At 39.3% G+C, this 27332-nt stretch overlaps 1 protein-coding gene across 20 annotated transcripts in view; it reads right to left on the bottom strand.

The window, feature by feature from the left end:
* Window positions 1–27332, bottom strand: part of DLGAP2 (DLG associated protein 2) — a 468772-nt gene that overhangs the window by 69183 nt on the left and 372257 nt on the right. For 19 of the 20 annotated variants that reach the window (XM_065056017.1, XM_065056019.1, XM_065056022.1 and 16 more), the window contains 2 exons: window positions 19205–20274; window positions 3062–3273 (listed from right to left, as the gene is read on the bottom strand). In XM_065056017.1, coding sequence (XP_064912089.1) covers window positions 3062–3273; window positions 19205–20274 — 1282 coding nt within the window. Of the gene's footprint in view, window positions 1–3061; window positions 3274–19204; window positions 20275–25399; window positions 25422–27332 lie in introns of those variants that run through there. The other variant, XM_021293534.2, reaches the window with a different exon arrangement.

Genomic DNA, 27332 nt, shown 5'->3' with positions numbered 1-27332 from the left:
CTTAAATTATGTAATTTCTCATAATACATGCCAGAACTGCTATCGAGTCCTGCTATATATGCAGGAGCAATGTTCAAAACCTTGGCTTCTGGCTCAGCAGCGTAACCAGCGGTACAAGGGGAACTTGGCATGCAATGGGGATTACTGAACCATGCCGGAGGAGGAAGGAAGGCTCCATAACCATCATTGCCTGCTACACCCTCACAGAAATTTGCCAGACATAAAAGGTAATCACAGTGACAGCCAGGCAGAGAGGTATTGGGAGGAGATGGTTTGTGGTGAAAATCCCAGTTTAGGATGAGCACTTTGTATTCTCATGAAAAATTTTCCGTCTGCTTTAGGACTGCTGAAATTTGAAGATTTTTCACAAGAAAGACATATAAGAACCAGAATAGCTGCCGCATTTCTTCCTGAAGTTCGTTGGAAGAAAACGTGTATGCTAGGCTGGCAGATTCATGGTGCTACCCCTCAGTTTAAGGCAAAACCAAGGATTTAAAAGATATCTGTCAGCAACAGCCTGGCTGCTCAATTATTCCTAGCGCAGTGTTTGCAACAAATTCTTAACAGATCCCCTAATAATATTTCACAGTATTACAAAAACTTCCTTCCTTTCGAACTGCAGTTAGCAGTAACTATGCCAATAAATCCTTTGGGACCATGAACAGGTACAGCTGTCAACCCCAGTATATCGCATCAGCATCACACTTGTGTTTTAATCAGTTATATTTTGAGTGGTGTATTTGCAATACCAGGAAAACTGACAGAAGACACAACATTTGGTATTGATCTCCTAATAACCACCTATCTTCAGGATTTAACAGATCAGAAAGGTAGGGTTTTTCTGTTTTTGTTTTGTTTTGTTTTTGTTTTTCTCTTGAAACTTATTCTTTGAATAGGTATGTCTAGATGCTGTTTGGATCTGTTTACAAACTGTGGGAGTCTAGGGCAGGCACTGAGAGCTGCCACTCAATGGAAAATTTGTGCTGTTATCTACGTTCACTTGTGAGAGGCCCACCCATAGCCGAAACCAAAGAACAGAACATATTTCATTTGATCTCAGTACTTGGAAAGTTAGAACTGTCTGTGCAAAAAGATTACAGTTTGTGGTACTAGAATGGATACAACACACCCTCCAAAGCAGGATGGCTGCATCCAAACTGCTTTCTGGGGATGATCCCTGGCCTACAGCAATGCCCAGCATGTGGCCTGGCAGTGGCTGGGACAGTGCTAATAGACCCAGGCAACGTCTGCCAGGGGCCACTACAAAACCTTCTCAATGTACATGGTCAGGTTTCTGTACTCAGGTCCGTTTTCTGGAAATGTTTAATTTACCAGCAGTAAGACAGCTGGTCAATGTGTGTAAGTTTGAGAAAGTCAACTATCTCCTCTTTCCCTGTTGCCTTCAGAAGGGTCCCTCTTAGCAAGCCAAAGACATCCGATCACCCTCCCTTAGTGCTTATTGTCCCATGAGGATAATTGCCATTTTACTGGACTCACAGCTTTTGGAACCATTTATGAGAAAATCCAGTACACAAGAATTCACAACATATCTCTACCATGGCTGAAAAATTAAAGGCTCTTCATCCTGAAAGACCTCTACTCCCACTGACACGTACTCACAAGATGAAAATTAACCATCTTTTTATTTCCCAGGGCTTTTCACAAATTTGGACTGAACCAGCTGATGCCTCAAACCCCAAATTCAGCCCAGATACAATGATATCAAAAATTCAAATGTTGCTTTCAATTCTTGTCATTAAGAGCTAATTTTTTAATCTTTGGAATTCAGCCAGGTACAGGTCTGCCAGCAATACTTAAGCTATAGGCCATGTTTTCATCATTGGAACTAATATTCTAGCAAATCCTTCAGACTCAGATTCAGGCTCGGTTGCCTGAAAACAGGTCCCTGGCACCTTTTGAGATGCCATAAGATATCCTGCCTGCATTTTAGTTGCCAATAGAGAGTGGAGACCTGCCAGTCTTGTTTTGTTGTATCTCAGAACAGCAATTCATGGTACAGACGTCATTGTTTGTGCATCTGAATTGACCCTACAGAGATGTGTAATTAAGCTGTATGAAACCACATAGTTATAAACCATTCTTTCCAGTAATAGTGAAAGTTGATGGTTTTCTTCAAGACTGCAAGCTAAATAATTCAATTTAATTAAGCCAAAAGGATTTTTGCCTAAGGTTTTTGTTTTGTTTTATTTTATGAAAAGGTGAGTCACTATGGTACACTATGCATGGTTTTACCTACAGAACAATAAACAACCTTTGATCAAAGGTTTCATTCTTAATTTCTTCATTTTATGTACATCTCCCAGGCAAAAAAAATCAATTTTCTAACACCCAGTCAGATTAATAGAAGCTGCAGATTTGAAATCAGGCTATCGCTTTGAAAGAAACTTTCTTCAGAATTATACTCACCGTTTAATAATAAAATGATATATTGAAGGGATAAAACAGAGAGAAAAATAATGATCTATTAGAAAACATATATAACTACATATTTTCCTATAGTTTAAAAAATTGCCTTAGTTATTTAATAGGCCATATTGTAGGTAGTATGTATGAAAAACAAACGAAACACCCAGCAATGTGTTTAAATTAGTATGATACAGTGGTAGCCGATACAAAACCATTTTACCAACAAAAAGTAAAAGATGCCAAATATATGACAGAACTATATATTTGTTATTATACCTAGTATAGAATAGTATATTTTCTATTTCAGAGAAAACAATGGAATAACAAAGACTTATACAGTAGCCCCTCTGGAGAGAAATATTCAGAATTTTAAACTTTTGATAAAAACATGGATATATTTCCTTCAGTAAACATACAGTCTTCCTGAAGTAGCATGTTTGTGGTATGAATGGGGGAAGATGACAGTTTTTAATCCAATAATCACAAGAAACTGTAAGACAAAAAAAGTTAGCTTTTTAACTATAGTATCATATTTTCTCATAGATACTGACTACTACCAGTAAGACACAAGGAAAAATTACCAAAGTCACAGCAACTTTCAGAAAGATGTGTAACACGGTATAGTGAAACCTACTTTTGATGATCTCCCAGTGGTCTTTGTCCAATGGATTTTAATAACGACTCTGGTCGAACTGTTAATTTTGGTGATGTCTTGGGGCTTGTATCAGAGTCTCCACTTTCTTCATCTCCCATGGCCTTAATATAGCTCCCACTTCTCATTCTTCTACAGGGGATCTCTTCATCTTTCCCACCAGCTGGGTATCCTCCCCATTCGTCCTGAGGTACCTAATGGAGACCATAAAACACACACGCGAAATGTTCATTATGGTTTTCATATGCTTAAATACTTCCTTCAATTTTTCATTTTACAATGACATGTCATAAATTTTTTTATTCTTCAGAAACAGATCACTTAGAAAGAAATTTCTAAGCTCCCCAAATGATATGGCAAAATAATGCCAACTTTAGGATTGGAAATCTTAAGTTTATAGATGTTGTAACCTAAGGAACACTCAGGTCATGGGTGGTAGGCTGAGCTGCAATACCTATTTGTAGACATGCTCTAAATTGCAAGAAATAGCTTAGCTTAACCTCTTAAAAGTTTGCACACAGATTTTTCAGCTGATAAACAGTAAGTTGATCAGGAGTCTCAGACCTAAAACTAATTGAAAGCTGAGCACTTCAGTTTTTTACCAGCTCTCCTCATATGTAGCTTTGGCTACTTTTCAGGAAGGTGAATGAAGTATTTAAGTTAAACTCAGCTGTGGTTTTGGCATAAATGGATAGAATTCTGATTTAGGGCAAACTTCAGTGAGAAAAAAAAAGTTGCAATTTGTCTTTTGTCATATTTAGAAACTGCAAACTGGTTCATACAGGCTGTAACATATGAGGAACATATCCAATTAATTACTTATATGTTTGGCTGAGGCTGCTTTCATGCAGCTGAGGTGGTTCTTCAGTTAGTGAGACTGGTAGTCGGATAACCCACAGCTGGCAGGTGGATCTCTCTTTGCACCACAAATTAGCAGAGAATTGAGCAGGAGCAGATTTCCCAATCCAAAGTGAAACCAGCTTCTTTAAGACTTATGGATAACCTCAGTAAACATGTCTCTGCCAGTCTTGCTAATTCTTTGCCTTTTGTTTAATCTTCCAAGGTGCTGAGTCCTCTGGTCCTAATCCAGAAACACACTTAAACATTTGCTTAACTTGAAGGGTATAAGCAGTTCTCTGAAATCCATTGTAATGACTCATGGTTAAAAAGAAGGATGTGACAGCATACATCAGTGGACCAGGGCTGATGCACTTGGCAACATCAAATCCTTTATCAACAGAATGACTTCCTATATATTAAACAGTATAATGGCATTGTTTACCAACGTAAAATAAATCTGAGCTTCCATATAAGCTTATATTAAGGGGTTTCTGCAAAGCAGGATGTCTAATAAAGACTTTCAAATAGAATGTATTTGAGACCTTCTACAGACGGAGTTCACTGTGGAGCTGAAGCAAATGCTCCCACTGGTTTCAGAAGTCTTGGAGATCAGATTTAAATAACTCCCACGGTCTGCCTGTCATCCTTACTGCCCTTTCACAGTATCACACAGTATGTTTAGGATTGGAAGGGACCTCAAAAGATCATCTAGTCCAATCCCCTGCTGGAGCAGGGACACCTAGGTGAGGTCGCACAGGAACATGTCCAGGCAGGTTTTGAATGTCTCCAGAGAAGGAGACTCCACAACCCCCCTGGGCAGCCTGTTCCAGTGCTCTGTCACCCTTACTGAGAAGAAGTTTTTTCTCAAATTTAAGCGGAACCTCTTGTGTTCCAGCTTGATCCTATTACCCCTTGTCCTATCATTGTTTGCCACCGAGAAGAGCCTGGCTCCATCCTCATGGCACTCACCCTTTATATATTTATAAACATTAATAAGGTCATCCCTCAGTCTCCTCTTCTCTAAACTAAAGATACCCAGCTCCCTCAGACTTTCCAGATACATGAACTAGCCACACACTAGGTGAACAGACTTTGAGTCCCAAAAAGCAATTAAGGAGGAAATGGAGTTTTAAAAGAGGGTGAACAAGTAAAGAAAAAGATATTAAAATAAAGAAATAAGCTCAGGAGAGAAAAAAGAGAGACTGAGCATGAAGTCAGATAAGAAGAGATGAAACATCATACAGATCAGAAAAAAGTTAGAGACAAATATTAAGAGGAAAAAAATTATGAGATATATTCTTATACAAATAATAGGACAGAGCATGAATCTAAATGAAATACGGATTAGATCATGCAAAGAAATAAACTTTTCATATTTTTCAGCTTTGGATGGTGACTGGAAAGGGAGCATGAAAAATCTTCCCAAGCTTGAAGCCTGTAAATGTGATATATCATGCTCATTTCATTTCTAAGACCTAGTAGGTATGAGATTAATGTCGGAGGAAGGATTTTCAAGATTCTAGGACACCTAAAAGGTATTTACATGTCGTGACAGTTATAATAGCCAGACTCCTAAAATATACAAACTAAATATATTTTCTTCAGCTTTTCTATTTTTATATATATATTAAATACAGCTGGCAGGACTATTAACTGTAAAAATCTGAATTGGCAAACTATATTAAGAAAAATCAATTAATATAATAGAAATATACACTCACTTTAAAATCTTCTTTATTATTTGTATGTCAGTGTAGCTAACAACAAAATCCGAAGGCTGAAAAAGCATTCAGTGGTATCTACACGGGCCCACTGTAAGTTCATCTGTTCAATTTTTTGTACTAAAAGTGAATTCCTATGTTCAGTCTTACTACACTTTTTTTTTTTTTTTTAAAAATAAAACCCTCATAACTTTTTAATAGAAAAATTATTTTGGATTGAATTTTTTTCCTTCATTTTAGCTTGAAGATAATTAAATAGAAAGTTTAAAAAGACATTGATCAATAACCTTTTACTTACTTGAATGCAAAAAATGATTAGTTTTTCAACTTTCTTTTGCCTGAAATTCAATGTTCAAATACCTAGATAAGGACTCTATTTAAATAAGTAAACACAGGCTTATTTGTTGATTGAAGTTGAAATCTCTCTGTAAAAGATAGGAGTGACTGATTTTTTTACATTAAAGTATCTAAAAATTAAGTTTCTTCACTGTGATAAGGAGCTTCCCGAGGACAAATCTTACACTTACATGTTACTATTTTTGTTGATTACTTTTATTTCACTTTCTGAATTAATAAGTTATATGAATTTACATGAAAGCTACAAACTGAAGAAGCACTGCTCCATTTGTGCTGTGATGTACTCACGGTACACACAAATGCACCAAGAATCCCTTTCAAATCAAAGTAACTTGTTGACTATTACAGAAGCCTTTATGATTGAAAAACGTTATTTGCAATTAAAATATGTGTATTTTTTACCCTTGAGCCATTCAAAGGCACAGAATAAAATGATCACAGGGAAAATGCTTCCGGAGCCTGGCAAGCAAGTGTGACACTGTGCTCTCTCAGAAGGTTTCATGCAGAGCGTGAAAACAGCTGGAGTCCTTCTGCTGTCCTCAAGAGCCAATGAAAGGGCCCTTGACCTTTTTTTTCTCCTCATGGACTGAGAATAAAAGAAAAATTGAGTCCCAGTTTGACCTGGTTCATCATTCATTTTAACTGACAGATTAAATACTTGGAAAAATCTTTCCAAATCCAGGCCATCTCAGACCCCAACATGGCTTAAAAAAAAAAGCAGAAATATTATACTACTGCAGGAAAGATTTTTATTTTGAAATGTTAACAAAAATATTCAACAGCATGCATGAGGGTCATGAAATGTATATTTTCTAAAACATGAAAAGGGTTTTGCAGCTTGGCAAAGTGCTTTCTTACAATAGTTACCAGTCCCTGAAATTCCCATCTGCAGGGCTTGCAGCTGCTAATTGGGAATAATTACCCTAATTATCTACTTGCATATAGTGATGAGTGCTGATATTTATAAAGTCTAAAAAGGCCTTCCTCCTGTTCTTGATGTTAATATGAACCGTTGTATATGCGGTTTCTATCCACAGAGGAGTTAGACGGCACATTACCATATGAATTTCCTTTTGTAAGAACAACGAGCTGACAAGGTCTGGATCTTTTCATTTCATTTTGTCACTGATTGCTGATTTGGTTATAACTACTACAGAAAATGATGAATCTCTTTCATAAATTTCATGCACTGTTGCTGTGAGGAGCACAGCCACGTTCAGGAAATTTGGGACCATTTAATTGTTCTGCCACTGATTCAGTATGGTATCTTACATTAATCACCTAGGCCCCATTTTATTAAAGCACCTGGTACCTAAAACTTACTACATTTTATGCAACTGATCCTGAGAATGAACTCCAGGACCTTAGGTAGGACCCTAAATTACCCACAAAAGGTATTTAGGGGAGTCAGCTCTTTCAGAGTATCATCTGAAAGGAACCAAAAGGTCCCTTTAGTTAGCAAACAAAATGCAAAGCATGCAGAAAACCTCAAACACTTCTCCTTTCTTGGGTTTATTGTACCTGATCATAGGCAGCAGAAAGGCCCTTCTGTCATTTCCCGTTAACAGTCTAAAATAATCTTCTCAAGAATAAATTTAGATTTGGTTTTGAGGAACTGAGCAGTCTTATTCTTTTTTTCCATGAAGAAATGGCTGTGGAAGTGGGAGATGTCACTGCTCAACTTCTAGTAAGTAATGGTGGGAGTGCTTAGGAAGGAAAGAACTTAGAGGTGATAAATAAACTGGCATGCTCTTCTCTTCTTCTTGTAACTCACAGCATTTTCATGGATCACTCACAGATTGCCTGGCAAGGGCTGGTTAGAAGAGAAGGACTTCATGTACAAGAAAGGAAAGGCTGAGGGAGCTGGGTCTCTTTAGTTTGGAGAAGGGGAGACTGAGAGGCGACCTCTTTAATGTTTACAGATATATAAAGGGTGAATGCCATGAGGATGGACCCAGGCTCTTCTCAGTGACAACCAACGGTAGGACAAGGAGTAATGGGTGCAAACTGGAACACAAGAGGTTCCACTTAAATTTGAGAAGAAACTTCTTCACAGTGAAGGTGACAGACACTGGAACAGGCTGCCCAGGGGGGTTGTGGAGTCTCCTTCTCTGGAGACATTCAAAACCCACCTGGACACCTTCCTGGGTAACCTCATCTAGGTGTTCCTGCCCCAGCAGGGGGATTGGACTAGATGATCTTTCGAGGTCCCTTCCAATACCAAACATTCTGTGATTTTGTGAAAGGGTGTGTTGCAGCCTCCTGATCCAGGCACTTAACATGGAATGAAGGAGCTTAGTTATTGTCCCTGGGCCAAACACCCACATGAATTTTACGTGAAAGGGTGTTGGATAAAACTTGTGGAGCACTGTAACAAAAAAAGAAATGTCTTTGCTCCAAACTGCCTTAGAGCCTGCTGCTCAGAATGCAATTTGGGGAACTGAGAAGATGGGGGTTAGACTTTGTGCAGCCAAAGGAAGAAACTGAACTCACATCTTTGCAGTGGGTATTCTAGAAACTTCATTGCTATGAAAACAAATTTCCATGTTTTAGAATAGAAGTCACTATCCATGTGTTTTGTTAGAAGTCCTCCCTGTTGGGTGTGTTGGTTGTGCTCAGATCAGACCTGTCGGAAGGACAAGGTTTTCAGACCCTTGACTGGGCTTTGGCAGTGAGTCTGTCCCCTGATTCTCAGATTACAGAGATTCTGAGTGTAAGCAACAGCATATTGTCATGGAAAAGAGGGGTGAATTCATCAAACCTCCAGAACAAACTAGGAATCAGGGAATCACTGAGGTTGAAAGGGACTCTGGAGGTCTCTAATCCAGCCTCCTCCTCAAAGCATGGTCAGGTACAGCAGGTTGCCCAGCTGTGTCCAGCTGGGTTTTGAATGTTTCCAAAGATGGAGACTCCACAATCTTTCTAGGCGACCTGTTCCAATGTTTGACCACAGTTTTCTTTATATCTAATCAGAGATGGGTAATCTAGGCCCCCATTCAGAACTAGTGCTAGTAGTGTGAATATCCAACCTTGCATCTAAGAAATTCTAGTGTCAAAACTGGAAGAACCAATGAAATATCAATTACTCTGGACTTTGACCACTGCTATTTCAAGTTTTTTAAATTTCAGTTTAGGAATTAGCTAAAGAAGTCAAACTGGTAACAGCCACTGGCGTTTCGAAACTGATCTGCTCCTTTGTTCCACCCACTTCTGTGGCATTTGCTTCCAGCTCCCAGAACTTTAAAGGTGTTCCACCACTAAACTGCTGATCGGCTTAAAATCTGGCATATCACTTTACTCTCTAAAATGAAACACTTCTAAATATTTGGCTTCAGCTCAGGGAGCTGACTATCACTTCTTCATATTTCTCATTCTCAAAGGTTAAAATGAGGATTACCTACCTCATAGCAGTCCTGTGAAATTTAATTAGCATGCAGATGTAAAACGCACTGAAATATTCATTATGACCTAAATCTTATCTCAGTAATGTAAATTTCACATTTTACTAGAAGTAGAAGCTGTCTGTGCATGAAATTAGACTATAGATGATATGAAGAAGGACAAGATATGCAACACTATGAAGAAGATATGAAATTTTTACAATTTTATGCTTTCTCAGACTGGTCAAGAAGATGACACCCCTCCCCTCCAAAAAAAAAAGGACACCAACTGACAGAGATTTTCTCTTAAATCATGCCTTCTTCGAGGAACCTCAGAAAAACAGCCTTTGTGCAAAGCTGCAAGTAGATGAAAGCAGATTATTGTCTCCAGCAACAATCACGAATGGTTAAATACTGCAAATAGTTTTGTGAGGACTTTGTGGCTTTGTTTATACTGTTTTGATGAATGTGCGCCAAATGCTCACCTCATGACCCTCTGTGCTGATACTGCTGGCAAAGACCACAGTTCAGCCACCTGCAAATCCTCTGCTGTATGTTGCTGGGTCCCTCTGGACTCAGTGCTGTTTCGACACGGAGGAGCAAGGTGCAGGCAGATGACATTAGTGGGCTTGTCCACACTACAAGTGATTTTTGCCTGCTGAGCCTGGAGCTCACTGAGATCTTGTGTTAGAACTTTGATATGAGATGAACTGTAGGAACAGCAAGATGTGCGGTTCCAGCCACTTGGATGATAAAGGAATATCAATACTAACATGACCATTCGGATGGTCAAAGAAGAAATAATACTAACATGATTAAATCACAGCAATTAGTCAAAATGCAAAGGGCCTCGGACCGGTTATACAGAAGTATGTTTTTTATGGGTGTAAGGAGTGATAACCCAGGCCAGTGAGAATGATAACTTGGGCCAGAAAACTGCCCCCATACGTATGATGCGTGAATGTTGAGCCTGGGCGTGTGAATGAGTGACTGAAAACGGTCACAAGATGAGCGTGTTGTGTTTGAAATAACAATTTTTGAAAAAACATCCTGTCTACCCTCTTGTTCCAGTCCTGTATCTGTAAACCTATAAATTGAGAACTGTTAATTAAAGAAGGCTCAGTTCAGCTCAGCTCAGCTCTGCCTGGCTCTGCTCTCACTGCTAACTCTGTGTCTGTGCACCTCTGTCTGTGTCATTCTCATCGCTGCAATGAACTTGGACAGAAGTGAGGGCTTGACCTGTACTCAGATGAGAACCTAGTCATATATAGCCTCTCAATCTAAGACAAGAAAACTGTAGGGAGTCAACCAACCTGGGTTCCAGTTGGCTGCATATTTCCTTTGGCAAGTGATGCAGGATGCTGCTTCATGGTCAGTTTAAGCAGTTTTAAAATTATACTACCATCAACTTAAGCTAGGCAGGTTTTTCATAAGCAATATTTAGCCATGTAGTCATACCAGTAATGGTAAAGGGACTTAGAGTGCTACCTGGAAAAGTGCCCTAGCAACACTAATAAAGGCAAGTAAAGATAAGTTTTCAGCTGAACTGGTGAGTTGCTCCAACTTACTGTGCTGCTGCACAATCATCAGTGTTAGTGAGAGACAGGGATGCAAATGTTATGGTGATTACCCTGGGGCTGGGATGCAGTAGTAAACAAAGACCCACTCTCTTGCATGGAGGTCAGCTGGCCTGCAGCACTCCCCATCCCTGCTGTTGAGCAATCTTTGCCTCCAAACCAGAGTGGCTACCAGAAATGATCCATGGCCTGTGCTAAGTCCTGAACTGTACCCAGGAAATGTTCAGGGAAATACTGGCTGGCTTGGACAAAGACAAGGTCCGAGAGGCTCAGCCACCCAACAGTACAGAGTATCAGGATCCAGTGTCAAGGAACATTTCCTGACACTATGTTGTTTGAAAGCATAGATGTAGCATTAGGTAGTGAAGCATCAAAGACTAAAACTTGGAACTTCTCATGCTTACCACAAAATGCAACATTTCTGCCAATTAATTTGCCACAGTCATGCATGCAGAGTTTGTTTTTCTATCTCTTTACCTTTTTTGGGCCAGCTCACAGCAGCATTTTCCTTTACAAGTTTCTCTATAAATTGAATTAATTTAATTAAAATGCAAATTCTGCTTAAACCAAGCATCAAAAGGCTGAAGACCTAAACTGGATTGCAGCTTGTCACTCACTAGAGGTGAAGGGGAGCCAGGAATATTCCTGCCAGCTGGGCTGCCTGACTGACAGGGCAGCAGACGAGGCCCAGGGGACCACAATATCAGCAACTGAAGCTAAAGACAAGCTTTCCTGGCAGATGTTTTTGGGAGAGGTAGACTGAATTGCCTGAACCACATTTGCGGGGTGGATGGAGCCCAGCTATCTGCACAGCACAGTGCATAAAACCAGCCTGTTTTTTGACTGATGAAATTGAGGAAGAGAAGACTCCCTGAGTGTGGGGCATGTGCCCCAGCCCACAGGGGGTCACCTGCACCCCTGTGGCCTTGCTGTGTGACCTCCAATGCTCCTGCAGGCAGCTGGGGTCCCGTGCAGTGCAGTGCAGGCATTGCAGTGCCTTACTGCTCTGTCCTTTTCCAGCCACTTTTGGAAATAGGAAAATAAAGCATCATCAGCCTCTTCAGCCCAGACTTTCAACATGGCAGCCAAAATCACCTGTAGGTCCCCCTGCAAACATCTTTGCTTTCACCACTGCAGACATCAAGGGAAATTCAGAGTTGTCACCTTATCATAACCTGTGTGAGTGGGCTAAGACTCCACAGACCATTCATGGTCACAGAAGTATAGACTAAGAGACAAAAATGCCCTTAAAGGAAAAGGGGAGCTGCTCCCAACATACTTACAATGCACAGCGCCTCCACAACCATGGAGACTGCAGGTGTAGCAAAGACCCCAAAGCTGTAGAGCTACTATAAGGCTAGACAGGGAAGAAGAACCTAAAAGGTAGCACACCCAGGGCTGACCCAAAACAAGTTCTGCAGCAAGCAGTGTCTTATTTAATCTAAGCAGGAAATGATATCACTTTTTTTAAGGACTACTACTGAAAAAAACCCAGTGCATGTCTTTAAAACAGAAATAATTTTAGGGGCTGTATAAAATAGATATATTTGCTGCTCATCTATTTTTCTCATTTTAACTAGTGGTTGACAGTTTTGAACAGCTAACTCCAGATGACTACAATTATTATATTTAGCTTGCAGAGTGAAATGAGTAAGTTTTGTGCTTGACTATCCGCACACTTTCAAAAATATCAGTTCCCCTACAGAGTACCAAGGATCCTATCCATATAGACATTCAGCCATTTAAACACATGTGCAATTCCACTTTAAAAAACAATGTTTAAGCACAGCACTGTAGGATGGCCAAAACCAGTTGGAAAAAAAAAATATCAAAGCAACGTTTACTAATGCTTTGCCATTTTTTACAGTCACCTGCTTGCAGGATAAATGGTACAGACTGCTCAGGAGAGGAGCTGGGTCTGCCCAAGGCAGCAAGCCTGTGGAATAGGAGAGCATGTGGTCATTATAGCCCCGAGTGTGAGGTCCTGGCAGTCTCGTTTGACAGACACAACTGGCCTGAGTGTGTTAAATAATAAGTTACTCCTCGCTGAAAACTTCCTCAGACCCAGCAACACCTTTGGGTAACAACTGCAAAGGTCAGCCTTCAGCTTTGGTGAGGTGAACGTTGAAAAATGATTTGGCAACACACTGTACACTCATGTTATAAAGGAGGACAATTCCCCCTGATTAAAGGGCAATGGAATCATAGCCTCCCTTTTTTGCTCCTAGCTTTGACATTTCTACAGTAATAGGGACTTGCTTTGGCAGCTTTAAGAAAATATTAACTCTGAAATCTTTCTACTCTTGTTTGGAAAATGCTTCAGCAATTCATTTCAGCCAATATGAGTGTCCTAGTACACAGGCATGGGAGCAGTACGCTGTTGTATCACTGATTAACACAGTAATTCAAGACACTGGTGATCTGATACAGCTGTTTGGTCAGAGCTTTACACCATGATTGATTGAATGTGATCTTGTTTTTTGTTTTTGTTTTTTCTTTTTCCCTTGAAAGGGGCATTTAAGAAGTATTTTGTGTTTTTTTTGTGACATACTAAACCATCAGAATTCTGTAAATACATGGAAGTGTCAGCTTTATTAAATCCTTTTTATTTAGTGGTCTTAAGATCATAAGTGCAATACTTCAGAGAGATGATAGGTAGAGAGAGCATTATGAGGAACAAGTACGAGAGGTCAACCTTGCTGCTCTGTATGAGAGGACGCCACTCTTATTGACCTGGGATTTAACTCCACAGAGTGGCCCCAGGTACTGCACCCAGTGTTACAGGCTGACATCAACACTGTGAACGGGCTGTGGAGCATTAACTGTTCCATCATTTCCCTTATTGTCTGGGCATCATAGGCCTCTCTTACACATCTCTGCTCCTGACCGGGAGGGCACAGGGCTGAGACACCCTTTGTGGAACTGCCATGGGCTGTAGAAATGAAAATGGTACAGCACATGTCCATGCTGATTTAGGATGCAGACTACCCTGCTACCCTACTAGCTATACTAGCTTTTTCTGCTGTGGAAACAACCCAGTTAATTCTGGAGTGGTGGCTGGTTGTAAATCATTGTGAAGGCAGCGTGGGTGAAAGTGATTTGGATGCTAGCATCAAAACTCTGCTAGCTCTGGCTAGCTCCACGGTGTGCATCAGTTGGCAGAGTATTGGATGCAGTTTCTGTAGTTCATATATGGGTTTTATGTCAAGCAAACAGATACAATCTGGTTTCATAAAGACAAAGTGCTGAGAAAGATGGATTGAGTTCAAATCCATCCATCCTTGCAAACCAGAGGGAGAGTGCAAAGCAGTAGCAATACCTCTCGAGGGCAATGGTCTTGTTTGTGGGAATCTGTCCTGTCCCCAGAAGAGTTCCTGGAAAAATGTAACTGAAGGCTTAATGCCTATTTATCCATTAGCTTATCCTCAAAGCTTTTCTGCATGTAGGCAAAACTTAAACCAGCTAAGAGCCTTGTTGAAGCTGCTGCTTTTTTTCTTTTCCCTTTTTAAGAGACCAACTCTTGTGCTTTTCTTTCATTCTGTAGAGTACACAGCTGACATTATTACCTACATGCTTAGCAGTGCCACTGCTGTAATGGATGACGCTAGTACTTAAATGCACTAGGAAGACAGGAGTGGGCTGAAGCCATTTTTAGAACAATATGCTATTTTCTTTTTTCATGCTGACTCATTCACTGTACCTTGTGGTGTGTTTACCTTGGGTGCTTGCTGCTTCACAGGCTGTTGAATGGCTGAGGGAGGAATATTAATCAGTGACACGTAGCACTGTGCTCCAGAACTCCAGTGAGGGTGAGTGCTATGCTCTTGCGTGTCTTTTGGCTTTTTTGTACGAATTACTTTTATTTAACTAGCATTCACAGGTATTTCAGTCCTGGAAACTGTAAACAACATTTTTGTATTCATCATTTTAGTACAGCTATCTAGTTCATATCCATTTTTTCTGTTGAAAATCTTTGCTCCTTGCTAGTACACGTATCAGAGTGAAATGAATCAGTCATTGCACTGTATATGTGTTGAATGTAATTAGCCAAACCAGCTGATGGAGATATATCTCACAACTGATTTACCTTTTTCTTAACATAATTAGTATGAAAATTAAAATTATGTGTAAAACAGTAGGAGCTGCTATAGCTATAACTATACAAAAGTGCACTTTACTGCATGTGTGATCTATTATATCTGGGCTGTTCTGCCTCCTGAGTGAGACGACAGAAGTGTTTGGTGCCCAGAACTGCATTTGTAGCTCAGTTTGTCTGCATTCAAAACAGAAATGAAAGGCCCATACATTAAAGCTGCTGCTAATAATTCACAAGAATCTCATAAATGCTGTTAGTGCACGGTTAGAAACGGGTTCTCTTTGCTCCTGTGGTGCTCGCTGACCATCTGGCTCCCATCATAGCTGATCTACCAATGAGCTGGAGCCCAAAATGGGCGTCCCATTCCTCCTCTCTCCCTTCTCTCTGCACGTTCTCACCACCTCCACTGCAGCAGTAGTGGTATGAATCTGATCATCTTTAGATGAGAAAAATAATCACTATTTTATACAGCTTTATTTCTGCTACTTTAGTTCTCTGAAACTGTCCACTTTAGGACCAGATGACCACCCATGCTGAGACATGGCATGTTGACTGAATCACCCCTGACTGCCAGCAGCACAGTCCCTGTGCAACGGGATCGCCCAGCTGCAAGGACGCCCTGCGGAGGAGCAGGCGATGTGAAGCCCTAGGAGAGGAGCCAGAAGCTAAGCCTGGAGATCTACCAGGTTAAATAAATACTTGCTTTCAGCCCTGGGTCATGACTTAAGCATATAATGTCCAGATGCCTTCCAAATGTCTTTCCTCATTTCCTTTTTTTCAGGCATCTGTGAATTTGGTAGAAGCTCACTTCTTAGGAAGAAGTTTTCTTTGTTCACTCTTCAGAGTTTCAGTTTTAAGGAAAAAACAGTTCCGTAATTAGTGTGGAAGACAAAATGGAAGCCCAGAAACACAACACAGAAAACACGATCTCAAGCATAGACCCTGCCATGGTCTCCAGTTTGGGATTCTGTATACCAAAACTTTTCAGTGGAAAACAGAAGTAGCAATATTTTATACAGTTGTCAAAAGAAAAAATAACAAGAAGGGGTCCACTAGATACAAAAGTGAGTTGGGTACAGCAAATCCTCAAATAACTAGGTAGCAGAGGAAAAGCCATATGTATATATTATAAATGTATATTAATAATATATAAACATAGACAACTAATTTTTATTATTCTGGGTTATGTTTATGTGTTCATATAGAAGACTGCTGAAGGACTATAATTACACCACTTTACTTTGAAAAGAATTTTAAAATATATAGCTGACATCACTCACGAGAAACGTCTTTTAATGTCATGTGTTGTGATGCTATAAACACAGAGATCCTGTGAAAGGCCTGGTGTTTTTTGCTAATCTGTTCACTTGTGCACCTCAGGGAAATCTGCTGCTGCATAATCAGTTTCATAATCCCTCAGATTCTCATTTCCAGATATTCTGGAGCAAGACAGTAAATTTTCCTGTCTAGGGAACCTGACATGTTTCTCTGCCTTTCTCTGTTTCTGAACCTAATCATTATTTTTATACAATCATTATTTAGTGATGCTTCTTACACTGCTGTAAGAAAAGTTAAACATCTTTCATCAGTTTTGCAGATAGAGCAACTGAATTGTGCAGTGATTAACAAATTACATTTCCTGGGTCAGAGAGAAAGTTAATAATGGGACTTATATCTCTGTTTTTAAGGATTACAGTGTGACACCACAGCATCCCTTAAAGCAGAAGTTTCAAAACTAAGCATTTAGTTATGATATTGACAGAATGGGGTCCCTTCAATTTGTTTGCTGACCTTGGGCTGGTGAATAAGCCAGACACTCAACCTGAAGGATATCTGTGCTCTGAATGGCATATCCAGATTCTACAGAACATATATTTTATTTTAATATTTTGTAATGAGAATATTCCTGTTGTAAAATTCCTGGGATTATTGCTTTGGACACAACTATAGATTCTTTCTTGTAGCAACTGAGCACTGAAGTCTTGAAAAATTTCCCCTATAGGATCTCTGTGAATAGGGAATGGCTATCCCATTTTTCAAGGGGTTTAAAAACAAAGATCACAGAGAAAGTCTCTGGTGCAGCAAAAGTTTAAATTCACATCTAGATTTTACGCTGGATGGATGAACCTACCAGTGGATGAACCATTCTAATTACTGGATAGAAATTCCTTTCTGTAGTCATCCCAAATTCACAAAAAGCATAAAACTATGACTCTGCAATAAATGTGCTTTCCTGCTTCCTCGCTTGCCACTGGGCTTGATCCAAAGCTTAGTAATAAGCAAGTTTGTTTGTGAACTCTGCTTTTCACATTGACTTGAGGATGATGATCTAAGTTGGGAGTAAGGAGAAGGCCCACAAAAAGTAAAAGCTGGTGGCTTCTGTGAAGAAAAATGAGATGTAAAGAGGGGGAAGAAAAATCAGTGAAACATAATGAGAAGGAAAGCAGAAAACCCAGCAGAGATGTAGAGGAACCAGAGCTGTAGAAGTCATGGTAAGGAAAAAGCTAGCCATACCCAAACTTCTCTGTAACGTTGGAGCTGTACATGTGGTTTTAGAACACAAACACAAGTGGAAGTCTTTGCACTGGACACGCTTCCAGTTCTGGCTCATTGAGTTAGGTTAAAAACTTTTGGAGAAGTGCAGGCTGTTTTACATACATGATGATTGTGCTTGAATATGATAAAACACCACAGCTGTCAGTCTAAATTGGAATCGGTTTGCACAGTAAGGCTAGGAGGGCTGCAACTTCTTTATTTTCCTTTCTCTTCAATGAGGAACTTTCCCTGTTTCTGTAGGGAAAATTGATCCTGGATGTCGCCATATGCATTTGAAAAAAATTTGGCTCCTCAAGTGTCAATCATTACTATTGGTCCCCTGTTCCTCAGAAGGGAGAGAGCTCTGCACAGGAGCACAACAGTTGCCAGTCTGTATTTGTTGGCTTCTACAGAGTCCACAGGAGCTCAAAATCTCTAAGTACCTATATCTGGAGTGGAGATTTGCCTACATTAATGTGAGAATCAGTTAAGCTCTGGAGAAAAGAAGTTCCTTAAAATGAAAAAAAAGAAGAGAGGATACTCAGAACGCCATGGGCTTTGCAGGCTGTATTTGGTAAAAATATCTGAGGGAATATTTGTATACTATGTTATATTCCAATGGCAAAGCCAGCTGAAAAAGTTATCCTCCCAGCAGCTCCCTCCTTTCTGCTCTACTCCCACTGAAGTTCCCTGTAGACCCTGGTGTGCTAATGACACTTATCATGGGACTGAGCTGGACCTAGGCCATGTAAATGATGTAGATGTCTAAAGAAATACATTTTGGAAGCTAACTTTTAAACCCATATCACTTTAACCTCCAGATCATTGTGCAGAATCATAAAAAGCTGCATTTGCATGACTTTGGGGTCATAAATGGCAGCAAGCAACAGGTATTAAAGTTTAAATGTAGGAGAAAGTGGGGGCTTCTTGGTTTCTGCTAAAGAAAACAAGTGTGCAGAGCACCAGCAAAAACAGTGTGAGTATCAGGCCTGAAATATTTATCTCCCTGAGGTACCCATATAACTTTTAACAAGGATAGCTTATAGGATGGTCTCAAGAGGTTCAATTCCTAATGATTTTGCGTGTTTGAGACACAAAGACAATGTTTGTGACTAATCACCATCATCATCATCATGACAAAAGAATGGAGTACACCACTAAATCTACTCTCCTGTTACTTAGAACAACCTGGATAAAAGGAATAAAATAACACACAAACACACATAAAAAATCACAGCGCCTATTTTAAAAGTTACTCATTTACAGATGTATTTGACACACTTTTTGTAGCTCCCAGACTGCTGGGAGAACTGCCCCTTTTTAGTCTGATGTATAGATTTTATCGAGATGTTCAGAGTAAAATCCAAAGATGAAAACACATCCACTGACCTTAAACTAATTTATATCACCTCAGTTTTATTTAGTTTTTAATCTATGCCCTATAAACCAAGACAAAAGCTAGACTTTTATCACTTTTGTGAAGTATCTGCATTAGGTAAGCCATACAGATATTCCTTTAGGAGAGATACACAGATTACCCTTGTATTTTTTACAGTTACTTAATGGCATAAACTCAGATGCTTTTACCATTACAAATATCAGCAAAATCTTCCTCTTACCTGAAGGTAATGGCATGGCCTCAAGGAAGGTTTGATTTCCTGATGAACCAGAGGCTTATCTAAGTTCAGTGATGATTTGCGATAAGCTTCTTTAGCCTGACTTACTGTAAGTGTGGACCAAGAACTCCTTTTCATATATTTACCATCAGGCGTCATTGCTAGCCCTTCACAAGCCGAACATTTCACGTCATTGTTACTTTTGGAAGTCTTCAAGGAGAGATCCCCAAAATGCCCCTGGAGTGTCTCAGGGTAGCAATGGGATATATGATCTGCATGGTGCCTATTTACCACACTAGGGGTTCGGTAAGTGCTATCGCTGTCCAAATTATCATCAGAGCTCCACCAGCTGCTCATTCCAGATTTATGCTTGGTTTCTGGCTTTCGCTCCTTACTTTTACTCCTTTTGCTGTGCTTGGAGTGGTGCCCATGATGATGGTCGTCCCCTCGACTGTCTCCCTTTGTTCCATTAACGTTGCCCTTGGATGATCCTTCCAGAGAATGAGATTTAGTAAAAAGTTTCTGAACTGAATGAACGAGATGGCGTATTCTTCCTGGGCTCTCACTGCGTTGTTCCGCAGCTGTTGAGGTCCTCTGGTACTGTAAAGTGTGAAACCCATCCCGGTGAAGAGGAAGTTGTTTCTCAAATTGGTCCAAAAGATTTGCAGGAATACGGTTAATCTTAGGGTTACCGTGAGACATGGCGCAGTCGTCTCTGGAGTCGTAATGAGAGCTGTAGTGCATTCTGGGGAAAGTGCTACTTGACATGTGATCGCCCATTACCATGGGCATCATCATGCATTCAGAATGAATGGAGCTGCGTGGTGAGCAACGATGGTGGTCCATCGGGCAACTCTCTGTGGGGCTGAGAAGATACGATTGCCTTGGCTCCTGCCCATGGTGGATATGGTCGTGGGTGTGTTCACAATCTTCAGGGGATGCTAAGCCACAAGTATGAGCTGAACATAACTGTGGTTGATTGCGACTACCGGATAATCCTTTCATATTCCTCGGAGCAGGAGAGTATCTTTCCTCATTGAAGTGCTGAGAAGGCGACCATGAGTACTGCTGGTCTGTCAGGAGAACACATAAAACCTATGTTATGTGTCTGATTAAAAGATTAACTTGCAAAATCCAAGTATATTGCAAACCTAAACACTTTGTGAGCTTGATGGAAAGTTTCACCTTTCATGGAATTTCAGTCACCATTTTAAGACTGGTTAAAATTGCTCTCTACAAGCAAATTATGGGGTGAATGCAGCTTCCTTCCTGTTTGCAAAATTGTCTGCTAGCAGTTCTAAATTTTATGAAGCTATTCATTATACAAATTTACTCTAATAGATTTAATGGATACATTCAAGTATTCCATTTATTATTTGATATCTGGAATTCATATGAAAAGCTTTGTGGCCAGTCATTTAAGTTACATGGGTCTAGTTTCTATTTCTGTCATTTCTCAGTTGGATGTCTTAACCTAAATGTATGCTTTCTCCATGGAGCCATTTTCATATCACAAACAGAACCTCATTTTCTTAAATGAATCTCAGCTTCAGGATCGCAAGTTCACTGTTCATGAACATAAATAATAAACAGCAAAGAGAAAAATAATATGAACATGCTGAAATGAAGCTTAATTTTCATATCACTAAACAGTTCATGAATAGGCATTTCATACTATTTGAACATCTGTTATCCTTAGTCCACAAGTATTGCTATCGGCATACATGTAAAGTTTTCTCTGTTAGGCAGTTTTTCTCATCTTATGTCCAAATTACAAAATACTTATTTAACTACTCTATGTTGTTCCTGATAAAACAAATATCTTTAAGTACACACTATGGATTTCTAAATACTCAAGTATTTGTTCCTATGGACCATGTGCTCCAAGTTGTGATTATTAAACAAGCATGATTACAAAATAAGAGCGGGTTGTAAGGAAAGATTTTGATACTCAAGCCTTTGATTTTTTTCTCTCATCAAATTTCTTGCAGCTGTCAGATGCTACAAACACCGAATTAAAAGAAAAAAAAACAGAAATGTTTCAATTTGATTTTTGCATTCACTCTCCCTCTTCAATTTCAGCTTATTTAAGCAACATTTCAAAAGCAGACAAAGATACAGGATGCAAGACAATCCTTTAGAGGATCAGACAGATGCATAAGTGATATACAAACCACTTAGCACAGTCTTTCTGCAAATTTGCTCTAAAGAATCTAAATAATCTTGCACAGGTGGCTGATACAAGGAAGTTGAAGGATTCAACCAGAATGGAAACCAGCGAATATGTACGCATTATATGTGACAACATAGTTGGACACTGGAGACCAGCCTCTAGAGATAATACATTAGGCAACAGCACATTGAGGTGTTTCTAAGTATACGACAGATCTCTCCTAAATAATGTTCCCAATGTTGGTGAAAATTCAATGCCTGGGTATGGTCATGAAATAGATCAATACCCATATATGTTTATTTTTTTTTTTCAACTAATAAGTGTTATGTCATTATACCTTCAGTAGAGAATGCAATTTGTTGCAAGTCTTTAGCATCAGCAATTTCATAACCTAAATGCTCCAAATTTTCTATAGTGGAAAATGCTTAGATAATTTCATTACTTCCTAATTTCAACAAAGCTCCACATAATGTTTCAAAATGAATGTAACATTAAACTAATAAACAATAAAATATTCTTCATCCTAGGCACAATCCTGCTACACTAAAGTCAAAGATGGATTTAAGGGTGTAAATATCACCTCCAGACTTGATCATGTGTGTGTGCATATATCCTTTTCTGGTTCTATTTTAGTTTTATATCAGTTTCTTGTACTGAATTCTTGTCTGTTTTAACATTAAAATAAAAACTTTTTACTGTTGATTACTCAGGCTGTTGTATTGTTGAGTTTGTAATATCCTGCATAAATGTAGTTACAAAAAGGAAATCTAACTGTTTCTCTGGAATAACAATGTTGATTATCCAATTAAAAGTACAGCTATATATAGACAAGGTAGTAAATTATAACAGTGCATTGGGATTCAGTCACATAAGTAGCACTGTAATTAATGGTACTTAACCTAGTATATTACCAAATATTATCAGGAGAATAATTATGGTCTATGTGTTCAACTTAGTCTGTGCTTCTCATAAAGGGTTCCCATAGCACCTGAGAGAGATTGCTGCATTAGTTCTTAAAATCCCATGAGATGTAGAAGGCACTACTCTCCTTTTGCAGCAAAAGAAACTGGAATGCAGACAGCATTTTCCAAAGTACTTGTGGATTTGCTGATTTTCATTTTCACAGTGCTATGACCCAGAGGGAGGTGGAAGGCGACTCTTCCATCAAACTGACAGCATGATGAGAGTCAACCCCAAGTCTTTTTGTCACAATCTTGCACATCTATGAATGAAGGTAAATCTTGCACTTCATCTCTGAATCACCAATGCATTAAAAAAAAAAAAAAGGAAGGGATCTGGCAGAGATCCAGAATGAAAGAAAGAGTTGGACAGGAATAGGAAACTCATTTAAATGACTTCCCTAGCACAGAACAGCTAGTGCCTGGTGGTCTCTTTCAGCCTCATGCAGCATCAAACATAGCTCGGAAGGCTTCAAGCATTTTCATCCTGTTCCATGCCTAGGAATATGAGACAGCACGACATGATTGCACTGCAATTGATAATCTAACAACCAGTTTTCCATCCCTAATGACTACCTGTAATTCTAGCTCAGGTGCAACTATAGAAAAATACAATTTTCTGCACGTTGCCTTCCCAGCCTTATAGCATTTTATGTGCCTCATGGAATTTACAAAGTTTTTTATTTGAAATACAGTAGCCAGAAACTGCTATAGGTATTTATTACAATAAGCATAATGAAAATAATTAAAAACTGAATTAACAAGGGTCATTTTCCAAAAGTCAGATAATACATAAAAACTGGGGAGGGACCTAGACCAAGATATAGGCTCTTATGTCAGAGAGAATCCAATAATTCCAAAATCCTGAAAATCCCTTAAAGCTCTTCTTTTCAGAGACTACTGTACAGATATAAGACAACCTTTAACCTTGACAAATGGAAGGATTTCTGCAACCCTTCCTGCCTGTTTCAACTCTTTCCCTGTTATGCAATCTCCTATTCTGCCTTTTCCCCCTGTATTTTCTTCTGGCCTTTGATGCTGAAAGAGCTGCCCTCTTGCTCCAAGCAGATGTTAGCTTGCCTGTCTTCAGGCACTGGTCACAATTTTCAGAGCATTCAAGCTTTTTCCTTGTGCCAGTCAGCAACAAGGGAAGAAAGAGAAGTTCAAGGACCAAGAATACTGTTTGAAGTAATGAATTAAAATTATTATTAATGTTCCAGGGCAAAAGGGCTAAAAACATCTAAGCAAGGAAAAGTAAGGGCTGCGCATCTCCATTGTTCCTGGAACACTGCTCTTTGCTAAAGAGAATCAGCGTAAAAACAGTGGAAACTTCTCTGATATTCAAAAGAAGCGCATGTCTCCACAAATCTTTTTGCACAATTCTTTTTGTGTGTTACTTATTGAAAGCAAGCTTTTCAACCATAATAATAATTCCTGGAACTACTAAAAGGTGCCTGATTTTTGCTTTTGTCTGTCTGTCTATCTATCTATCTATCTATCTATCTATCTATCTATCTATCTATCTATCTATCTACCTACCTATTTAGAAGCTTGTCTTTTTCTACTAAGAAATTAATTTAAATTGTTTTAACCTTATAAGCACCTTGGTAAGCTTCTTACCCATCCAAAACATTTGTGTTGTTTTCGCTGGAGAAGAAACAGCTCTTTTGCATAGTGCAAACACCAAAATGCATTGCTGAAAGAGATACCTAATGCAGCTTTCAAAAAGACGTGCTATAGAAAACGTGGCTGCTGCATTGTGCTGTTTCACTCAATTCAATTAGTGCTGCAATGAATTATGAAAAAAAATACGCTCACAGTCTAACCTATAACTAATAAAAACATTAAAGAGTGTAATAGAAAATATATTAATCGAATAAGTACATATTAAATAAGAAAATGCATAAATAAAATGTTTTAGGCAGAGATTTGTCTGCCCGAGGACTGATGCAAGTAGCATTAGATGAGAACGGTTTCCTCATTAACTTGTCATAGTATTTTTCTCTGGTTTAGTCTAACCTTAAAAATGAATATTTCCAGGGACCGAGGAAAGTAGCGAGCCTGCCGTGTGCAAGGAAGAAATTCTGGAAATGCCTCAAGTTGCTATTCTGGTCCCATGAGGTTTCCAACCTGTTTATGGAGCACAACACCTTGTACGAAATTTACATAAAACTGCAAAGATTGGGTGACTACCTGTCTTTAACCTCCAGCTTTAGATGATTTGTGTTTTCCGTTACAGTGAGTTGATGCATTTGCACTCTATGCAGTGCATTCACCTACCTGGGAATTCCTATCTAGCATCTCAGACTGCTTACTGGAAATATTGAACTTCAAAGGGTAGCATCCCCTTAAGCAATATCAGCTCTCTCAGGGTGATCACAACAAGGTGCTTTATGCACCCAGTCTCTCTGTTAAAGGAGAGAAGGCAGTTCTGAGGACTGAATGCCAAACACCATAATGCCCAAGGCTGTCAAACAACCACTAGCCATGGGCTGCCAGAGGGTTTCTGTCTTGTTCTGACACAAGATCTCTCTGTTCAGGCTCCTGAGTGGTCCTTGTGGTTGGCATGTATGGCTGTGTTCATATTGGTAGACTAAACAGAGCTAGAGGATGTGATCAGTCCACACAGTTAAACTGCTGCCATCATAGTTTCATACTATATAAATAGGACTCTTCCCACCAATATTTAGATATGATTTCAAGAATTACAAATATGCTGTCTGGATGTGGTTTTATTTTGGAATGTGAGAAGCCGGCATGATTCATCTCAGCCTGAAGTACATATCTAAAACCCTTCGTGTACATATTTATCTCTGCTGACTACAGCGAAAGCTGTGGTTGACAAGTTCTGCTGCAGAAAACTACAACATAAATATATAAATTTAGGTGATCTGAGGCACATGTCTAATGCTAAAACATGGAAAATGATTTGACAGCCCAAGCTAATTCAGTGGAACCACATGACACATAATGACGAGGGGCAAGATGGTTTTTATAACTCCTGAGTTAGATAAAAATAGACATGCAAATTCTATTCCTAAACCAGCATCAGTGACCAGAACATACCAATTTGGAGCAAAGTCAGAAAACCCAAAGGGAGAAGTAAGGAGTACGTGGAGTGCTGCCATTTATTCAGGACAGTCACGGTTTCAATCACTGATGCAGATGTCTGCAGGGGGAACAAATATTTGATGGCATCCAATCATACTGTTCAGCTTAACAATGCTCTGACTTCAGCTTCATCCATCTCTCAAACAGAGATTAGCAGACTGGCAATCCAACATCCCAAGGGATTTATTTCTGAGATAAATAAGCACGATCAGAGAGAAGGGTGCAGAATAACTGTTGATGAGCGAGAATGGTATCTCTGAGGTGGCAGGGTGGAGATGGGGTATTTAATTTCAGGGTACACATGGTATGATATAATAGGAGGAAGAAAAGCATGGAGAATTGTGATCATTGGGGAAATCTGTGACCAGGACCATGTTAAAGCATGGTTACAACACCGACTCCCTGTCATAGAGAACACAGTGTGCCGTGTGTGAAAAAGGAGAAATGTAGAAACAGTATTTGAGGAATGGAGACATCCCATATCTTATGGGCAGAAGAATGGGCACTTGGGCTGTATGGGGAAGATGAGTGGCAGAGTATTGTGCCCATGCCATGAAAAAGGACAGGACAGAAAACCATGAGAGGCAATATGGGATGTACATGAAGCTCTATGGTTTGGAGTGGAGGGATGTAGGAAGACCTCAAGATGGTGCAAAATTAATTTCCATTGGCTTGAAGCATATGAAGTTCTAGTATTGATTGGTATGTAGCACACAGACCTTCAGAGTGCTTTTCAAGTTTGAAGTACATTGCCACTATTCACCTTTTCGATAGTGCTGTGACAGAGGTAAGTCCACAAAATTATTTATGACTAACATTTTTTCACAGAATCTGTACAGTCAGTCAAGCTTTTGAAAAAAATATAAAGTATCAGGATTAGATCGACCTAAAGTAACTAACATGTAAACTTTCTTCTGGAGAAATACAGCCGTATAGAGTCAATCAGGGCTTCACCATGTGAATATCATTGAACAATTGGTTATAAGAAAAATGGTTACAATGCTTCCAAATACAGACCAGAAAAGCTAGCCCAATAACATTAAATTTCTTTTGTTCCTTATCGTACCTGGCTTTATGGACTTCTTTTCCTACAGGAGAAAATTTTGCTGCTTGTAGTTACTAGGTCAGATACAGGAGACAAATTGAGTTTCCCTTGGTGTTATTAAAAATTCAACAATTTTCTCAGCAATTAGAGAAAGCCAAAATAATTGAGTAGCACAGCCCAAAGGTATACACAGGAATCTACACGTGACTCTAGAAGTAAGAGGGAAATCCTTGTCACATTGATGGCAGTGATGAATCTCACACTAACTTCACTGGGATCTGGGTTAGTTCTAAACATTTGCTAAGAAAAGTTCTTGGTCAGGTTACCTATGAACCCTGGTGTCGCTTGAGGAGGATCATCTCTAATCAGGGCTGTATTTTATTGAAAGCACAATTCATGCTGGACTGGAATAAATGTGTTAGAAGCCTGGAAGGGTCCCCAGCCAGGGGACGATGGCATGAAAGGGTGAAACCGGTTCTGCTGAAATACTGTAATTGAAAGCACAAAGGACAAGATTTAATTCCAAGGATCCAAACCACTTGGACTAAGCATTCAGTTGAATGGAAATACCCGATCTCCAAGGTTTCTTTTCTAATAAGAAATACTTATTGTTGATTATTAAATGAAAATCAAACAAAATAGATAATGCTGATATTTATGAATTTCTTCCTTGAGTGATTTTTTTTTTTGCTTGGTGTTTCTGGAATTCTTCTGATTTTGTCCTTTATTTATTATGATATATCATGGAAGAAGTTTACTGTCTTCTGTAATGCTGAGGGGACTGCAAGAACAAATGTTTCTATATCTAAGCAAAAATATTTATCACACGTTCCTTCTAAATTG

This window comes from Columba livia, chromosome 3 (genome assembly GCF_036013475.1).
Source record: "Columba livia isolate bColLiv1 breed racing homer chromosome 3, bColLiv1.pat.W.v2, whole genome shotgun sequence".
Lineage (NCBI taxonomy): Eukaryota > Metazoa > Chordata > Aves > Columbiformes > Columbidae > Columba > Columba livia.
This window is presented reverse-complemented; position numbering and strand designations above follow the sequence as displayed.